Consider the following 20425-nt stretch of genomic DNA (forward strand, 5'->3'; position numbering starts at 1 on the left):
ATGGAAATAGATTTCGCTGAATGGTTCCTCCTGGGATTCTCAATGTGGGGCAGAGTGCAGGGTGTAAGAATGCACACATCGCCCCACTTCACATGCAACCTGGGAATGCTGCTTATCATGGTGCATTTAGCTATTCTGAGCCTCATAGACGCCTGTATACAGACCTTTGTCTGGGGATCCACCCACCCCATCTAGTCGCAGTTAAACTTACAGCCCGCCACATCCATGGTGGCTTGGGTTTACCATCTCTGGAACACCACTCCTTAGCCCTTCAACTTTCACAGCTAGCCTACTTACTCCCTGGTATGCTGGATCTCCGACAGTGGGTCACAACAGAACACTCCCTCATCAGCTGTGATAAAGGCCTTGACTTCCGTTACAGAGGCCACACCCCTTGCTGTTCCCCTCCCCACACCATGTGATGCAGGCTACATATTGCCTTTTGAGAGTAAACCATTGATTACACTCCAAAGCTCCACTCTGCGGCAATGATAGTATCCGAATAAATGGGTGAGCACTTCACTTGCCTAGTTGGAGAGTTGGAGGAATCTGGACTCTAGATCGGGTCAACAAGCCTGGCAACACCTACAACTACAACACTTCTTGAGATGCTGCCTTGGCCCTCATCTTTGGACTCTGGAGCCCTTGCCGATATTGGACTATCTCTTAGTATGGGGATGACATAAGGGAGTGATGTCAGGACACAACCGCATCCTGGCCAATCACTTATACTCACAGCCTCTCCTTAGCGGCCTTCGTGAGAAATGGCAGACACGCCTACAAATTATCATTGAGGAAGAGGACTGGTCAGATACCTTAGAAGCCCTGGACAAAGGTACCCAGAAAGCTTGATTGAAATTCTGCCTGTTTAAAAAGTTACAGGATTGGCACTGATCACCTTTGAAGTTGCAACAAGCAGGTCTTCTGCTGTACTCAAAGTGCTGGAGATGCCTGGGAGTGAACTACGACCTCCCCCACATCTTATGTGACTGCCCTTCTATACAGCACTTCTGGTCCTACATCTGAGACAATCTGAGAGAGACAATGCCCTCTGCCTCCCCCTAACCCCCTTTGCCATCCTATTGCACAATATCAAAGACTCAACCAACCTTAAGCGTCCACAACGCCACCTGTTACACACAGCGCGGTTCAAACAGCATCTCTTCCCTCAGGCCACCTGCGAGTCCCATCCATCCCTCAACTAACACCTCTTGCCTCCCTCCTCCTACCCCTTCCGGGGAAGGAGGGCAACACCCTACTCATTCTTCCAACCCTGGTGTAACCAACCCCCAAACATACCTAATACTTCATATGCACAACCTCACCCCCCCTTTGAGACTCACCTCGACATGTCCACCCCAAAAGTCTGGTTGCAGAGGGTTGTTAGGCAAGGCGCACAGCAAGCTCCCACCCCAGCTAAGCCATTGGGACACTTGTTTACCCCCACATCTCCCTCCTCTCCCCTGATGTTCCTCATTTGAAGGAAATTGCCACCATCACCTACTGCACAACTCTCACAAGTTGGTACTCAACACCCTGAACCGGTCTACTACCTGTCACATGTCATGTATAACAAATTTCGTTGCACGCACTGCATCACATTTGGTGATGCAGTGCACTCAAAGAAATTCGTTTAATTTATTTAAATGTTTGCTTACCTGTAAAATCTGTAATCCATACATTACTACCCCCCACCCTACCCCTACCCCTCCCCACGTCACCGCCCTGCAGGTACCCCCACTGCCGGCCGCGGCTGTTAGCAATGCTAAAGGGTGCCCCAGGCAGGCACCAGAGCCCCCAAGTTAAAAAAAGTGCCTGTCTCCTGGGGCTCCCTGTGGTGCCCAACATCAAAAGAAATTGTTGGGTTCCCTTTATGGGCACTTCATTTTCTATAAAAGGAAGCAGGCGGGTCAGCAGGAGCCCTTGGGTTCCCCCTCACTGCCCTTACCCAAAATAAATATTAATATAGGAGTGTCAGGAGCTACTCATTTAAGTAACACTACTTTGTCCTTATCAGATGTCTGCTTATGTTGAATTAATGACTGAGATGATTCTTTGTAATGTAGAAATGTACTTTACTGCACCTCATGAACTGTATGTAACAGTGGCCAAAAACGTTGTCAAATTAGAGAATTTGCGCAAATGCACTCTGTTGGGGCTCTCCCAGCCAAAGCGTTTAATTAAACCAACTTGTTCCTGTTTTGCCAAATTCATCTTGTCTTTTAATTTACTAAAGTTAAGCTCATATCCGAGCAACTTGGGGGATTCAGCCATGCTAGCCCTTCTTGATCTGTCCGAAGCATTCAACATCATCGCAAATTTTTTGATTATGCGAAATCACTCAGCACAGTTGGACACTTTTAATTCTAAAACTATGACCTTGGAAAAGGGGGTACCAGAAAGAAGGATTATCTTTGAGTTCTACCCTTTTAAATATATATGTGGCCCCCTATCCAAAATAATAAGATCCTGCGGCTTTCAGTTAATATCATATGTAGATGACACCCAGTTAGTCTTGACCATGGGATCCAACCCAGAATCTATGAAACACAAGTTCAGGGATTGTATGACCAGGATTGCCTCTTGGATGTCTGTCAATTTCCTGCGGCTGAACTCCAGTAAAATGGAGTTTCAGCCCAATAACTGGGGGCCTCTGGAATTGGGAATGACTCCCATTGTAAAAAGAGTAGTTACACATCTTGGTTTCCTAATTGATGAAAACCTCTCCATGACAGAACATCTGAACCTAGATCTCAGGCACATTTTTTGGCCTGCCGAGCAAGCTTAGAAAAGCTGTACCTAATGACTACCTCTTCAGACTACGAATTCACTCACCCAGGCACTCAAAATGAGTCACCTAGATGACAGAAATGCTCTGATAGTTGCAATAAATGAAGGCCTTTTTGCCAAGCTCCATGTTGTACAATGTAAGACAGCCCATTTAATGTGTAGCCTTCCACCCCGCTCTCCTTCTGAATCCATACTCTGAGCCCTACACTGGCTTCCCATGTAGAAGTGTGTTCTCTTTCAGCTCCTATGCTTGGTCTTATCTGGCAGTGGCCCAGGGTACTTGCAAGTTAAGTTACTGCCATATATACCAAATGGCAACCTAAGATCCAGGGAACAATTCCTTCTATGTCCTAGCCGTTTTGTCAGCCACATATTGGAATCAGCTATCTTTGCAGCTTCACTCTTGACCAAATTTCATTTTATTTGAAACATCTAATAAAACCTGGCTGTTTAACCTCTAACTTATTTTAATCTGAGTTGTGGAGTTGCTAGAGCGCTGTGAAAGCTCTTGTGTGCTTAACAAATATAATTAACATAATGTAACGTAACAAGTATCCATTATGTTGTGGTTGGTGAATAATAAATACCGTTGGATTATTTAGTACTAAGTTTTATTTATGTTTTAGTAAACATTGTTGCCACACAAACATGCACAAACAAATGCTCAAATCATGTAGTTGGCAGACCTCAATTAAATCAAGAACTGAACAAAAAAAAATATCCTATTATTTTACTAACTAAAATTATGCAATATTGACATGTAACATTATGCACACGCTGGGTAATAAAATCCTAAAATGAAAAGGTCATTGATAGCTTTGCTACAATCGTTCAACATGTTATCTCATTTACTCCATAAACATACATGTTCTCTTACTGGGCACATCACTTCCCCATAATCCATTTGTCTTACCTAGCGTTCTCATAATGAGTGTGTGGATGCCCACTGCAAGTGATTTAAGATCTGGATCAACACATCTATAACAAAGAAACACAAGTAAATCATCGCAAGAAAAGAATGTTTATAAAGATGTACACATTTACTCAACTTAAGTATAACCTAACATATATTTATTTATTTAGGAGCATAATAATAAGTAACAGAGTTCAACTCTAATTCTTACTTGCAAATACTTTGTAAATTGCTTCACTAGATTATGACTTAGAACACAACGTTTTCAGTTTTAGCTTTCCCTAGGGTAAGAACAAAATAAAAATGTATGCTAGGAAGGGCTCCGTGACTTTTCTGTCTGTTACTTTGTGGTACATGAACCCTTTTAAACCAATGTAATGATTATTCTACGATTTGCTTACGATAGTGTAGCCATATTGTTTTGTTGACTTCACATCGAAAGCTATACAATTAGAAAAGACATCCACCATACATATTTTTCTAATTTTATATCATTACTGCTCATGAATTCATGTTAGATAGTCTGGTTGTATTTACTTCAAATGTGTATAGAATGCTATCATAATCCAACTGTTGCCACTTTTAATTTAAATTAAAAACCATATTTACCTTTTTTGATTTCACATTTGTTCAGTTCACCAGCTCCTCAAAATGCATCCTTTTCTGTCGAATGTACCACGCCTGTATGGCCCCCAGGGTGAAAATATACATGCTATACAAATGCTCCTTAATTGACTGATCGATTGATTTACTGTCACAGTGAGAAAGTGCCTCTGTTTGTGTTGTCTTCGCTATTTTCTGTGGACTGGTTCTGCTCTGCATACTGGAGAACTGCTACCTAGTCACCACTTCAGGTGCTCTGGCCCCTAAAATATTGTAAAACTGGCTAATCCTTAATTGCAGATTAACGTTCCAGTGGGTCCATAGTATATGGTGTAAGAAAATCCACCAATGGCATATAAAGTTACAAGTCACCTATGTACTGCAACTCCTGTAAGCCATTCCCTACGCTGACAAGGAAAACATGTCATCAGGCCTCCATACACAGACTGGCTCCTTCTGCTTTTAGACCTTCAGGCAGACTTTCCTAATATACTTTTGAAAGGAGGGATAGCCTGTTTTCAAATAAAAAGCAAATCACCACTTTGTGGGACTTGTGTCTCACGAGGTAGAGTGTCAGATATTTAAAAGTGGAACATGTATGAATGTAATGTTTGCTCGTTCCTACCAATAGTCCCTGAAAGCTATTTACACTGTGAGGGATGTAGCTGGTTTTATAAAGACAAGCCTACAGTACAGTTAATATGTTAACTCTGCCTAATGGGTTTGGAATAAGCTGCAGAGAAGGCACAACCACTATTTTACATATTTATTAAAATCCAATTCATGGCAAATTTGGAGTTTTGAACAATGTACAGGAAAAATCACTTTGAAAAATTCATAATGTATCTGCCTGAAGCCAATGTGGGCTCATTAGCATTGGCCTACCAGCAGATTTCCCATAAGTGCTACTTCAATTAGATGCGAAATACTTCTCTCAGAGTAGAGACATTGGCTTAGGCCTGGCCGGAGGGCTTGGAGGAGGAACGTGACCCAGGTTCAACAATGCAGGGTGGTTTAAAAGTGTCCAGGAATTTCACTAACCTAAAAGGGACAAGGAGGAGACCTGAACTTTTACAGTTCAGTGATAGGGGAAGACTGAAAGAGAGAGGTACTTTGATCCCAATACACACTTAAGCCTCCTCGCCTTAGTTTCAGAGAAGTAGGAAACTGGCTCCAGAATCAGCTTAAAGTGGTTGGGTTGAAGTTAAATGCTCATTACCTTAAATACACCCCTAGGCGTACCACAAACTCCCTCCAAGAGCAGAAAGATGTTGCCATGATGCATTTTATTGAAAATGGTGCACTGTGGGACAGTTTGTAGTGAGGCAAACAGAATGTAATGCAAAATTGGAAGGTTTTGCACATGGTAATTTGTTGTCTATTCATCAGGAAGTGTACACTGGTTAGCCCCACCTACTAGCTAGTGAATTGAACAAAAGTAGCACCTCACCCCTAGCTCCTCAGAATACTTTCTGGACCTCTGGCATAACAGAACAGGCTGTCTTACCTGGGAGGAAACCTGAAAGCTAGATGTGCTCCCACTTATACCAAGAAGTAAGAAGGGAACTCCAATGGTCAGATGGCTGACCTCCTATGTAGATACAGGGACATGATAAGCTGCAAGAGGGCCTTTTTTCAGGAGGGATCAGTGGACCATTTCCAACTAGACCTGGATGGACCTTGCTGTCCTCTGCAAGAGTGTCTCCTGGTCTGTAAGTACTGTCCCTGAGGTCATGGGAGCCTTAGATGTGATTAAGAGGACTCAAGAAAGTCTGAAAAGTTGAAATGTAGAACAATTTTGGACTTCCAGGAGCTCCAGTGCGGTAGTGGGCTCTCGCAGCATAGGTATCTGATTTGGATACAAATAAATTGGATACAGCTGTAGGTTTGCCCCACGGGAGGATTTTGATCCCCATAAAATATATTAGAAACCTTGAATGGGTAACTGCACAAAAAGTATTTGCCTGACATGAGGACTTGTTGCCCAAGACATTTTATTTTCTCTTCATCTGTGTTTTTCCAGCCAAAACCAGTGGCTTCTGTTGGAACTCATCCTATGGCTATCCAGCTTTGAGAGGACTGGCCCCACTGGAGGATTTCAACTTTCATAAAAAAAAAGACCAAGTTGAACTTTTTAGAGGCTAAAAATACGAAGTTAAAGCTTTGACTGGGATGAACTGCTTGGTGTATCTAACCTGTACTCCATCTGGGTAGGCCTGAAATTGTTCCTGGGTGCTGGTCAATCGTAAATATTACGTTTTTTAGTTGGTACTTTACTTTTTCTTGGTGCTTTTTACCTCAAACATTTCTGAGTTTATATTTTCTGTTCCCTTTACTGGAATTCTTTCTCATTTTGGTCACATGATTCTTGTTAACTTATTTTTTTATATCTAGAAATTGGTTGCGGGATTATATTGAGTTGTGTTGTGACTGTTTAAGTATTGCTAAATACTTTTCACATTTTCTTAAGTTAAGCCTGTCTGCTCTGTGCCATAGGAACAGAGATATAAACCTCGGTTTCAACTGTTGAAACTGTGTGTCTAACCCTCACAGGATTTTGGGACTTATTACTTTGGTAGGGCTCACACCCTTCCCAACAAATAACCAATTTTTCTTACTTTCACCACTTAACACCAATAATCTATTATTTTAAAGCATATTTGCTTCCTTTACTTGACACTGACTGTCCTATATCCTTCTACACTCACCTAATTGCCATTATCTCTCATGCTGGACCATTCTTTTAGGTCTTGCTACAGGCACCTTTAGTTTTTGTTGAATTAGAGATGATTAGTAAGATGGATTTTCAGTCATACCCATGGCATTTTGAGGATATATATTATGACAACGACTTTGCATTGGCTACAAGGAGAATAAAGTAGTTTGTTGCTTTGACTGCAGCTTTTACATCCCTAGACCACTGTTATTTTTTTTTGCCATGAACGTAGCTGCAGAGCACCCATGACTCCACCAGTCTGATAGGGCTGCAGAGTCCTCTATGTCTCCCTCTGCCTAGAACAATCTACAGCCAGCAACACTGAGGAAGGAATACACAACCATCCCTATTCCTCTCTTAACCAAGTCATCACATACCCTCAGGGTATCTCATTCAGAGTATGCCTAACAAGGCATTAGGACCACCTCTACAAATGCATGCACCCACACTGAATAAACCATCTACTCTCAATGATTCCTATGCTTCTAGCAGCCTGTCCTCTCATGGTGCTAAAGCAAATCTTCTCCATTTAAAAATAAAACACATTCAAATAGAAAGTGCAAAAGCTTTTGCAAAAAAACTAATGTGTTATAAATGCAAAACGTGTAGTGGGTAGTCGTACTTAGTCATTGCAAGCATACACATGGAATAACATAATGTATTGATTTAAATTAGCCTGACAAATTATGCCATATTAACATTGATTTATACAATATCATTGAAAGGCCTGTTTTCCACATTGAACTGTTGTTTTGTATGATATCTTTTCTCTCTCACTGCAGATGCTGTAACTTTCCAGAACTTCTGGTAGCAAGTGAACAGACATTTCTTATGTTGAGGTTCTCACAGGAAATATGACATTGGGAAGAAGTACCTGAACCATAAGATGTGGATGAAGTACCTTTTCGAGGACTTGATTCTGTGGTCTATTGTGAATATGTGAGAAACTAGGAAGTTTGCCTACTTGTTTACCTGCTCGCAGGTGTAATAAGCCCCTGTTGGACTTGGCCCTTTTTGGCTAAAGTTCCCTAAACATTTTGTGTTCCCCCTAGACCTTTTTTCTGACATGGTGCTGCCAACATAGATGCTTTGGGCACTTTGCCACTACTGATCAGTGTCAAAGGGCAAGTGCTCCCTGTGTACAGGGTAATGGCAATTGGCTGTCCATAATTAGTATGTTTGCCTTACTAGTGAAGTCCCTAGTAGAGTGCACTATATGTGCCAGGGCTGGTAATGTAAATGCTACTAGTGGGCCTGAAGCACTAATTGTGCCACCCACACACGTAGCCCTAAGGAGAGAACTCAGGCCTGCCACTGCAGTGCCTGTGCACAGTTTGTTAAACTGCCTTGGCCTTACCCTTCCCTTTTTATGTACATGAGACACCCCTATGGTAGGACAAATGTGCTCCCTGGGCATGGTGCAGTGTATGTGAAAGGTAGGACATGCACTAAGGTGTGTACCAGGTCCTGACAGTGAAACACTGCTAAATTTGTTTTTCACTGTTGCAAGGCCATCTTGCCCATAGGACATAATGGAGAAGGCTGAGTACTATGTTTCCAACGTATCTTCCCATAGTTTAAAGATGGAGAGGTGATGTTTAGTGTGCCTGAACTCACAATGTGCCTGAACTCACAATGTAATAACACATCTTTTGGTGAAGGTGGTTTTTGAATTGTGTGTTTAGCAATCACTCTTTTAGAAGTGTCTGGTTTCTTTGTTCTAACAATTCTGTGTGTCTCTGCCTGGCTTTGGATTGACTGTCTGGTTTTCAATGTGATAGGATCTGGGAAATGTCTTGACCGGGGGGAGGAATAGGTGAGACAGCCACAGTTGATCTGCATCTGGAGTGTATGGTGGAAGAGTAGCCCATGGAGGTCCCTATTTGGGCTAAGGTACCTATCTCAGACAACTAGAGACCCCCCCAGTTCCAACAGCCCCAATGTTTTATTGTGCTCCAATTGTCTTCCAACATGAACTGCATTGTTTTAACTAATGATCTTAATGTCTTAAGTGGAATGTTCATTTTTATTTTTTTTATTTTACTGAACTGTATTGTATGCATTGTTCTTTTATGGCATCATGCCGAAATAAAGAATTTTGAAATGAAATGAACAGCCCCAATGTACCCCAATAAAGGCATAGGTAGCTACACAACCTTTTACCTACATTCATCCTACCTTGCTCTACATAATGGTTCTGGCGCTGACCTTTTGCCTAGTTATGTGCTGGATAAATGTTGAGTGGTTTTCTCCGAAACCATCCCCATTTATTATGCATGAGGAATCCTAGTATCACATCTTCATCTCCTGCCCAGGATTTACACAGGAGGATTACCATCTTCTGTATAATAATTCTGTACACATTCACCACTAATGTCATCCTTGGATGACTGGTCCACTATACATAATGGAAAGCCATTTGATATCTAGGCAGAACCCCTGAGGGTAATTTGTGGATATAAAAGAACCACATCTTTACGGGGAAACAAGAGGAGAAGCTTTCACGCTGACAATAGGCGTTGAGATCCCGGACTGCAGAAGCTCCAGCATGCAGTATTCTGACATCCCTTCCAGGGTGTCCAACTCAAGACCAAGATGGGGTCCTTCATTCTCTCCCATCAGGTAATGGGGTTGACTTTTTCTTAGGGGGAATCTTGGCTTTAAAGCCATATACATGCTAGGTATACTCAGGGACACATAGTTAATGAGTACGCTTGATTACTGCCATGTATCGATATGCCTGCATATATTTCATGTTTTAGAACCATGGTGGAATTCTACCTTTTATTTACTCTGTCGGTGCTTGTAATCTTATATATCTGTTTCTGTCTAACGATTGTAGCAGCAAACATGTTTATTACTAGAACAACGCTGGTTGAGCAAATGCTTATTGAAAACGTACCCATCAATTATTCTATATATGTCTCTGAGACCAAGAAGGCACGATTAACTGAGCAAAAAGTCCTGCACTGTTTCTGCAATCCCTGAAGGATTAAGGGTTGTCATATTCAATAGTTGCCAGAAACTATTCGCTCCCCTGTAAAGGTTAGGGGGCCTATGGTGGAATATGAGCTAGCTGATCTAAAGGCTAACATATCCTTTGGGGTGTCTGGAATCAGTCTGGACACCAATCCCTTAGTTTGTGTTGTCTAAACGTGCAGATCCTCTGTATTATTAGAAACGACACAACATATGGTTTAATTCAATCTTATTGGACACTGAGAATGGGCTATGTATCAGGTGTTACAATTTGTGTCCTTACAGATTTATAAACGTGTTCCTAAAGTAGATAGATTCTTTCTCTTAGAGACATGTCTGCTGATTTATAGCTGAGAATACCTTCCAGTTGGAAATTGCCTGTGCCTAAATGTGCCTAAATGTGAAAGCTTCATTCTTATACATCATATTTTCTCATCAGATCTCTTTACTGGGTTTCTGAACTGACACCTTTACTCCGGTTTAAATTGCAGTTATAATCCTTAATTTAAGAAGAGAAATTCCTTTAGGGAACAGGCTTGCTGTCTTATCTGAATATTATTTGTGATATTTACAATTTATGGGCCTGATTACAGCTCTGGTGATCTCGAAGCGGGCCTCATTCCAGTGCCCTTCTGCGAGACTACCAAAGCCGTCTGTGTTAATCCTGGTCTGGCAGGCGGTGCTTTGGCAATCCCATGGCTGTGCCTTAGAAAGACGCTGCAGTGGGAGTGCCAAACCACGTTCCTTCACAGCATGGACTGGCAAGTCCATGTGGTGCAAAAACTGGAAGTGCATGTTTAACAGGTCCCCTCACATGCATCCCCTGGCCCAGAGGCAACAGGGTTTAGCTTCCTCATCACCACCCTTATCATGGCGGGCTCACCACCATGAAAAGGGTGGATGTGAGAAAACCCTTAATATGCTTTACAGTGCTGCAGTGGCCCCACCAGCATATTGCGGCCTCACACCCTGCAACACTGCCAAGGGATCACGCATCACTGGAAGTTGCAGGTTGCAGTGGTCCTTTAGCGGTCCAACTACCAAGCTCGTAATAGGCTGTCAGATCTCCAGACCGTCGTATTCATAATGAGGCCCTTAGTATTTTACCTTGTTTTGAAATACGAAGAGATTATTTGAGTTTCTAAAAATTGATGACTACAGACTAATATTTACTACATAAACAAACTGATGTTAGTGGAATTGTTAATACATCCTTTCACTCACAACTCCCTTTATTGATTACGAAAAGTGCTTAATGATCAAAGAATATTAAGGTTTGATGTAAATGATTGCTGTTAGAACTGTGAGTCTCTAGTTTGCAGAGGTAGGTACCACTGTCCAAATAGGGACCCTTGCTTCTAGTCAGGGTAAGAAGATAACACTTCAAGCGAGCGATGCGTGAAAATTTGCAGATAGTATTAGTTTCTTACTCTCCAGCTTTCCAACCAGCAGGCCACAACTTCCAGATGCCCCTCAGTCGGATTCAGCACTCAGGAAGGGCAGAACTCTCTCAGCAGAGATCAGGGAAAGCTGGGGGGGAAACTTCTTTTGTTCCTGGGACTTCTTACCAGGAGGCCAGCTCTCAACAGGTCCTTGGAGATCTCTTCAAGCAAGGGGACCAAGCAACAACAAAGTCCCTCCCCTCTCCTTGGCAGCAAAGCAACTGCAGGTAAGTCCAGCAAAGCAACAGCAGGACAGTCTTCCTTCTTCAGTCTTCTAGCTTTCTCCTTGGCAGGGGTTCCTTCTTGATTCCAGGATGATCTAATTTTCTGTAGTCTGGGGTCCTGTACTTATACCCCTAAAAGCCTTTGTTCCCTTTGTGCAGGAGGGCTCTGATCCCGGTCTGAACCAGTTCTGGGTGTTACTTGAACACTTTGTTTTCCTGGCCTCTCCTTTCCATTCAGAGAGAGGGGCGGGGTCGTCAGCCACCCAGCACGAGGTGGAGCAAACATTGTGGAGGGAAAGCACAGCCCTGGAGCACTTTGTTGACATGATTCCTTCTCTCCTTTCACAGTGCAGGGCAGAGACATCCGATTCACCACAGGGGTCGGTGCCAGCACTGGGAGGGGGGGGGGGGGGCAGGCACAGTCCTATTCAGGTCCCAGGTGCAACTCTTCCCTCCCATCTAGATACAGATCTCTCTATTCACCACTGGGCGGACTCATTCTGTCTCCTGGAATCCCCCAGCCATGTCATTCACAAACCAGACAGTCAATTCACAAACAGCCAAAGCACACAGAGAGGTCAGACAAGAGAAGAGCCACTTTCTAAAAAGTGCTGTTCTCAAACATAGGATTTAAAAAACACCTTTCCTAAAAGATGTGTTATTAAATTCTGAGTTCAGGGATACCATATTTTTATGTCCTATCTTACTCCTCTGAGAATATATGCAGGTAACCACTGTACACAGCATTCCCCATTATAGCCTATGAGCAAGATAGCCTTACAATAGTGAAAAACGAAAATGGCTGTAATTCACTACCAGAGCATGTCACCTGCACTAATACATGCTCTACCTTTCACATACACTGCACCCTGCCCAGGGGGGTACCTTCAGCCTTCCATAGGGGTGTCCAATGTGTACAGAAAGGGATGGGTTAGGCCTGGTCAGTGGGGACACTGGCCAGGTTGACATGACATTCCACAGACTGCACACAGTCACTGCGGTGGCAGGCTGAGACACCATTTTAGGGCTACTCATGTGGATGGCACAATCAGTGCTGCAGGCCCACTAGTAGCATTTAAATTACCAGCCCTGGCACACTCAGTGCACTTTTCTAGGGACTTCTTGGTGAAACAAATATGCCAACCATGGATAACCTATTAAAATAACAATTTACACAGAGAGCATATGCACTTTAGCACTGATTAGCAGTGGTAAAGTGCCCAGAGTCCTATTGCCAACAACCACAGGTCAGAAAAAATAAAGGAGGAAGAAGCAAAAAGTTTGTGGATAACCCTGCAAAAAGGGCTATTTCCAACAATTGCTCTTTTTAATTTCACCATGTTGACAAATAAAGGTGCATTCGACCAGTGGTAGTGGTTATGTAGTGAATACACCTGAAGACTAAGATGCAAAGGCCCCCACGCCCTCAATGGTGATAGAAAGAAAACTCCAATGTGCGTCTACTAAACTGGCAGTGATTTAGCAATGGAGTACATATGCCATGATTCTTCTTGTTTACATGGTACACCTCTTTCAGATGGAATGGCAGTGAGAAGACTCTTCTGCTATCACCCTCCTTCCAATCCCTTTATCATATTTTTTGCTATAGTTGGCCCATGTTAATGCCACTTTTCCCTAACAGATACATATTTTATTTAATTGACCAGGTTTTGTAACAAAGGAGCACCTACAATATACGCCTTACACCATTTGGTTAGGGATAGAGATAGTTGTGGCAGTATCTGATCTATCACATAAGGTTTTTTTTTGCAACTCAGCAGTTTTGGAACAGCCACCCCAGGCCAACTAGTAGGTGCTAAGAATAACAGCATGTGTGGCTTTTACATACATGAGCTGTTTTAAAAAGTATGCTTTAACTTTGCACCAAGAAGCTATAAGAGGAGTGTGTAGTGTTTACAGGTGCGCATGTGCATGTCTCCTCCTATGATTTCCCCCCCTACGGTGCACAAAGTAATCAGGGGCAAATTTACTAATAGTTCACACAACAAAGTGCATGAAGGCAAGTTGCTGCATTGCATGGACAGGAGAGAGCTAAGCATTGCTATATTTATTAAGATTCCCCAATGTGCTGGTCATTGTCGTTGTCAAAGATTTTTATATAGCGCATCTTATCACCGTAAGGTCTCAAGGCGCTTGCAGCATGAAACCAATTGATCAACAGAGGGGCTAGAACAGAATAGAGAGAACTGTTAGGAGCTAAACAAAAAGGGATCTACTTGGGGAAGAGGCAGGTTTTTAAAGATTTGCAAAATTGCTTGTGTTCAGTGATGGATCGAAGGTGGGGAGGCAGTTTGTTCCATAGAAGGGGAGCAAGATAAGAAAAAGAACGCTGACCGTACCTAGAGGTACGGACGCACGGTTGGGTCAAAAATGATGTATTACTGGAACTTAAGGATCTCTTGGGGACATACCAATTGAGTTTTTTTGGAGATATTTGGGCCCGTTGTTATACAGAGAGTTGTGCGTTAAACTCAAGATCTTAAACTGGCTTCTCTGATGAATGGGAAGCCAATGGAGCTTTCTCAGGCATGGCGCAGATGCAGTTCTGGGAGGAAGGTCCAGGACTAATCTGGCAGCCGCATTCTGGAGAGTTTGCACTTTTGCCAGCAGATCCTCGTGCAATCTAAAGTGCATGGCATTGCCATAATCAAGATGGCTGATGATCAAGCCCTGAACCAACAATTTTCTAGCTTCTATGGGAAGCCATCTAAAAATCTTCCTAAGACTGCGCATAATTCCATAGCATGTCCCTGTTACTTTGGCAATGTGATTTTTCATGGACAAGGTGCAGTCAATTATAATTCCCAAGTTACAGACTGCTGATTTAGGAGAGGGACATACTCCCAATTCCGGAGGCCACCAGTCTTGTGTCCAGCACTTTTCTGCTTTACCGAACAGAATAATCTCTGTCTTGCTGGCATTCAGTTGGAGTATTTTGTTCCTCATCCAACTGCTTATCTCAACCATACAATTTTTGAAACGTGAACGTGTGCTGACGAGATCCACGCCGCAGGTGATAAGCAGCTGGGTATCGTCGGCATACGGCACAGTTCCAAAGCCATAGGAATTAATAATTTTAGCCAATGGTGTTAAGTACAGATTAAAAAGTAACAGGTTCAAGATTGACCCTTGCGGTACCCCGACTATTACTGGGCGACTACCGGAGACCAGGGTGTCGACTCGAACGGTGGTAAGGCGATCAGTCAGATAGTTTTCAATACATCCTAGGGCCCCTCCTCTGACACCTATCTCTCACAGACGATTTTTCAAAATACTGTGGGAGATGATGTCAAATGCTGCGGAGAGGTCCAGAAGGATGAGAATGGATGATTCGCCTCTGTCCACCGCGAGCCTTATGCTATCCACAATTTCGACGACAGCTGACTCTGTACTATAGGCAGCACAGAAACCGGATTGGGAAGGATCAAGGACTCCGAGTACCTCAATAAAGGCCGTAAGCTGTTTGTTTACTAGATATTCCAGCACTTTCCCGAAAATGGGTAGCAAAGATATAGGCCGATAATGAAACGGTAGAGTGGGGTCATCAGAAGTCTTCTTAAGAATCGGTTTTACTTGTGCATGTTTCCATTTTGATGGTACAATGGTTTATTCAAGTGAGGTGTTAAAAATGGCAGTAAGGGAGTTAGCTAGCAGTGGCATAATTACAGCACAGTGGCGCGGAGAGAAAGGATCCAAAGGGGATCCGTATTTTATTTTTCTAAGGCCCTCCAGAGTTTCAGTGACTGTGATCAGATCGAATTCAGTCAAATAGGAGGATTCATTGCAGTCCATCAAAGAGGGCAAGGGCATCAAGCTGTAATCTTGAAAAGACTGACCTGGGTCGGAATTAGGAAAGGAGGAATAGATTGATTTAATTTTATTATCAAAGAACTCAGACATTGATTCAACCCAATTTTGGGAGGGACTAACAATAGGGGTTGACAATATCGGCACACGGTAACGAAATTGGCCGAAACCGGCCCTCGCAAACTGCTCGGCTGCACTCCCCTTCACCCCTGGGGGGCGGGGGGGCAGCTGAGGAGTTAGCCAGGGCTGGTTTCTGTGCCCAGTCTGGCCCTGCTTGGCGCTCTCGCCAGAAGTAATCCCTTAGTAAAACTTGCATTCTCTTTGTTCAAGGCATACCATAAATATAACACTCCAAAATAACTTTTGTCTAGTCCATGCAGAGTTGCATGGCAAAAACCTCTGGATTCCTTACTACTGAATATTGATAAGTCCCGAAAGAGTGCTATGTGTGGGGAATGAATAGGGGCAAGTGAGTAGCCAGAAAAAAAAATATCCCCCCACTTTTAGCCCCGAACGAGCGTCCCCAAGCATTTCTATGAAGGCCTGTAGGAATCGTTCACCTGGAGAAAAAAACTTAATGCACTAATCGCACGGTTTTAAAAGAATTTTGGCAAAGGCTGCTAATTTAATTAATTATTTTCTTTCTTTCTATTTTCCTTTCACACCATCCATTTTTTATTTTATTTTTCTGTCATTAATTCCTTTCTTTCGGTCTTTTCTCTATCCTTTCTTTCTTTCTTTCTTTCTTTCTTTCTTTCTTTCTTTCTTTTCTATGTTTGTTTCTTTTCTTCTCTCTATTCTTATTTCATTACTTTCCACCATTTTGCTAACAATTTATATATGCATATGTCATTTTATTGCCTTCTTAGCACGTTCCCTTTATTCTTCTCATTCCTAAGTGAATATTTTGTCTTCCTTTATTATCATCTTTCTGTCCACCTTTTCCCCCATCCTTTCCAATACTCTGTGCCTTCCTTATTTCTTTCTTTCTTTCTGTTTTTCTTTCCTTTCTTTAATTGTCCTTCTTTACTTCCTTTTTTCTACCTACCTTCCTTCATCTCCTTAATTCTTTCTATAATGTATGCTTTGTCTCAATTTTTCTTCCCATTCACATCTTTCAATTTTCGTTTTTTTTTCTTGCTTCCTTCTTTTCTTCTTACAGTCATCTTACATCTTCCGTTCATTCCTTCTTTCTCATTTTTCCTTTCCATCTGTCTTTCCTAGTCTCTCTTTCTCTTCCCTTTTCTCTTGTTTCTTCTTTTTATATGTGGTATTTGTCCTTTTTTAATTTCTTTCAACCAAGTTTCCCTTCTGACGATCTTTTTAGGTCTCGCCTACGCAGCGGGCATACACTGATAGTCAAAAATACTTTTTGCAATCGCTTTAGCTTTTCAGCCAAAAACGTGCACAGGTTCCATTGCCTTCAATGGCAACGCATGCACGTGTGGCGATTCAAATGGGGGAGTGTGCAGCGCCATATGGTAGCAATTATCGCTCCTGGCGATGCTCGCTCTTGCAAATGAAACGCTTTCACTCACCCCCTCCTCTCGCCCTCCCCCTGCTGCCTCCTTTTAGCGTGAGGAATGCGCTTGTTTTTTGACTGGCATGGCCTGCATTTTTCTTTCCTGTTCGATACACAAAGTAGAGAAATCGCCTAAAGCCGGTATTTTTTCATCATATCCTTTCACGCTTTAAAATACCAGATAGAAACAGGAAGCACTTTAAAATGTGTAATAGAGCTGCCTTAATGATCCTTGAGTAGCACAATATCTGGATTCTTCTGCTCGCGGAGAACACGTTATTCCACGTGTGAAGGTAGAGCCCTTTTTGCCTGAAAATACAAGGAGTGCCAGGTTACATGGAGGTCGACGAAATGGCACACTTTTGTGCTTTCGCATTCAAGGGGAGCCGAGAAGAACTCGATTCCTTAAAACGTGCAAACAGGTGTACCATTAGCAACATTACACCAGAGCCATAATTTGTGAGTTTTGGACACCCTACAATATTCTTAGTCGGACAGCGCTGTTTAGGTGAGATTTCCAAAGCACATGGAAAAGTAGCAAGAATTGATGGCTGAATAAACACGTTTAAAGCACGCCAGAAAATCTGCAGCAAGCAGCGGGTGCATCTAGGTAGAAAACATTACTTGCGGCACTGGTTGCTGCTTCTTCTCGGGTGTGTGTGCCCCTCTAAACATTTACAGGTAGACCCTTTCCATGCTCTGCAGCCTGCACGTCTCTGGGCTGCAGTTCTCGTGCCGGGTTTTGCAGAACTGCACAATTAAAGGTTTTATGTGAAAGGCAAGCATGTTATTCTTACATCCTAAAGCTCATTAGCTGAAAAAGCCTGTGTATCTCTCCGCCTCCAAGTTCAGGTTTCCTTGCAGTGTTTAACAGGCAGTAAAAAACTTACTAGAAAAATCTGCGATGTTCCTTTGTGAAACATCCTAAATAGACACATTTAAGAATTAACCTGCACCTTAACATTAACAGCCACATTCCCAAATGTAAACTATAGCAAACTTACTGTGTAGTCTCCTTAGAGCGCTCCGATCGCCCACCTCCATTAGAGAGTTTCTTCTTCAGATAAATTCCACATGAAGAAGAGCACAACATGCAGAGGATGCTCTGGGAGTGTGATTTGAGGTTGGAGACCCTAACATGCCAGTTTTTTTTGACTGAACTGAAATTTACATCACGTAATCTCTGGGACAGCCTCAAATCTCATTTTAGGGCTGAGAGGCCCTCCCTTTGGAAACTGACATCCAATCAGCAAGTCAGTAGGCATGGGCGGAAAATCCGTTCCGCTCGCGGATTTTGCGGATTTTCGGGAAATTCGCAATCCGCGAGATTCGCGAATCTCCCGCAAAATCCGCAAATCCGCGAGCAGCGGATTTTGCTCGCACTGCTCGCACTGTTCGCGTGAGTTCGCGGCTTCCCAGTACAACTTCGCGCCCCGCGAATAAGTGCTAAATTGCAGAAATACGATCTTAGCAAAACTGAAACTACTTACCAGGTTCAAAAGTTCAGGCTCATCATTAGTAGCCATTTCCTGTAGTGCTTCCTGAGGGGCCCCTCCAGAGTTCAGTTGCCAGTTGCAACTATTATGTGACCCTGCTCTGAACCTCAGAATAGTTACACATATGCCACAAAGGTCCTGAATTACAGCTAAGGGAGACAAGCAGGAGCCAGGCTGGAAGTTAAAATCCATTAATCAGCCCCTAATTCATTATTGTCAGTTGGGGCAGGGCAGGTGTTGTAACTAATTTTGCAACAATGAAAGCACTTAGCAAGTGCAAAAGATCACTAATCAGGGCGCACTAAGGAAGCAGGTGCCAGCTAAAAAAATATTCTGTGACACATTAATCAGCCCCAAATTAATTCAGGTCACTTGAGGCAGGGAAGGTGTGCTTTGCTTTGCCGAAAATAATGTACACTGGACAACCAGAGGGTGTGGTGATGAAACAGAGGGTGGCATGGGTGGGCCAGAGGGTGGCATGAGTAGTCAAAGAGTGGCAGTGGTGACAGAGAGTGGCAGTGATGAAGAAGAGTGTCCCAAACAGGCTGGACACGTAGAAACAACAAGTTCGCAAAACTTGCGACCCGACAGGTAAGTTCGCAAATTGCGAAATTGTAAAAACCCTCGCGAACTGGCAGAAACACGGGCGAACACAAAAAAAAAAAATCCGCAAATTCGCGGAAATTCGCGGATTTTGCGGATTGCGAGTTCGCAAATCCGCAAAATTCGCGAACGCGAGATTCGCAAAATTCGCCCATGCTTACAAGTCAGGGAGTTTCACAGATGGTGAGATGGCAACAACAAGGCATGCTCTCAGGTGTCTGCAAGCACACACAGCAGAGAAAAAAGCAGAATTAATGCACACGTTGAACATCCAGACCAGGGAACGAATGGTTAAACGAACACAGGTCTGGGACATGCGGGCAGCAGTGCTCCTGCAGTGCTAGTTAACGCCTGGCACAGCACTGCAGCTCACAATTACCAGAGCTAATTTTAACATAGTAGACCATGTGAGATGAAAATATAACACTAATCTGTGCTAAAAATTAGATCATTCATTTTTTTGTTTTGAAATATTTCGAAATGTATTCATTTTACTTGGAAAGGAGCGTGTGGGATGATAAGAAATTATTTGGCAGCATTTTATCCCAACTGATGGCGGAGTATTTAGAAAAAGAGCCATATCTGAATTACATCAATTAGTCATGAAGCATTAATGTTGTGCACATTCTTACATGTTCCTGGAGGATCGCGTACCACAATTGTCATCAGGCTCGAGAACATGAGCAGATAAACTCTGCACACAGAGATATGCATATCTGGCCCTAGAGCTTGTATTCCTGGCAGGGTGGCCAACTCTGTGAATGGCAATGATTCGGCGAGCAAATACATGTTCATGCCCATTGTAACAGGCACGTGAAAGAAAACAAGCTTCTTTCAGACCCCAAATTGTCACTCAGCCTCTTCCTAAGAGATGGAACCCATAAAGCAAGATACAAGCAGAAGTTTCAGAAACATATCGGGTGGCATCTGCAACTAAGAGTGGACTTTTTAATGCTGCCAATCATCGGCTGGCAAAGGTTCATCGTGCACGTCTCGTGAGCCATTTGACAATGTAGGGAATGGCCAATTGCATCAGACAAGGCACACCGTTGCATGGAAGGTTCCCTGGCATTAGTGGGCACACCATTCCACTGTTTTGTAAAAATGCTTTTGAGGCAACCCCTAAACTTCCTCCCATTGCACTTCATGGCCTACAAGGTATTCCCGTTAGCCTCATGTTGGTAAAGTGCAGGAGTGGATCAACTGGACACGGACGGAGGGCAAATTGTCATTTCACAAAAAACGACTGCACCTGTCCAACAAGAGTTTCACTCTTTAATATTGAGGATCAGCTAAAGAAAAAGTATTA

At 43.0% G+C, this 20425-nt stretch overlaps 1 protein-coding gene across 1 annotated transcript in view; it reads right to left on the reverse strand.

Moving 5' to 3' along the window:
• Positions 1 to 20425, reverse strand: part of LOC147751601 (solute carrier organic anion transporter family member 1C1-like) — a 569256-nt gene that overhangs the window by 48693 nt on the left and 500138 nt on the right. The window contains exon 13 of the mRNA XM_086920557.1: positions 3704 to 3768. Within this exon, the coding sequence (XP_086776683.1) occupies positions 3704 to 3768 (65 nt within the window). The remainder of the gene's footprint in view (positions 1 to 3703; positions 3769 to 20425) is intronic.

This window comes from Lissotriton vulgaris, chromosome 1_1 (assembly GCF_964263255.1).
Source record: "Lissotriton vulgaris chromosome 1_1, aLisVul1.2, whole genome shotgun sequence".
Lineage (NCBI taxonomy): Eukaryota > Metazoa > Chordata > Amphibia > Caudata > Salamandridae > Lissotriton > Lissotriton vulgaris.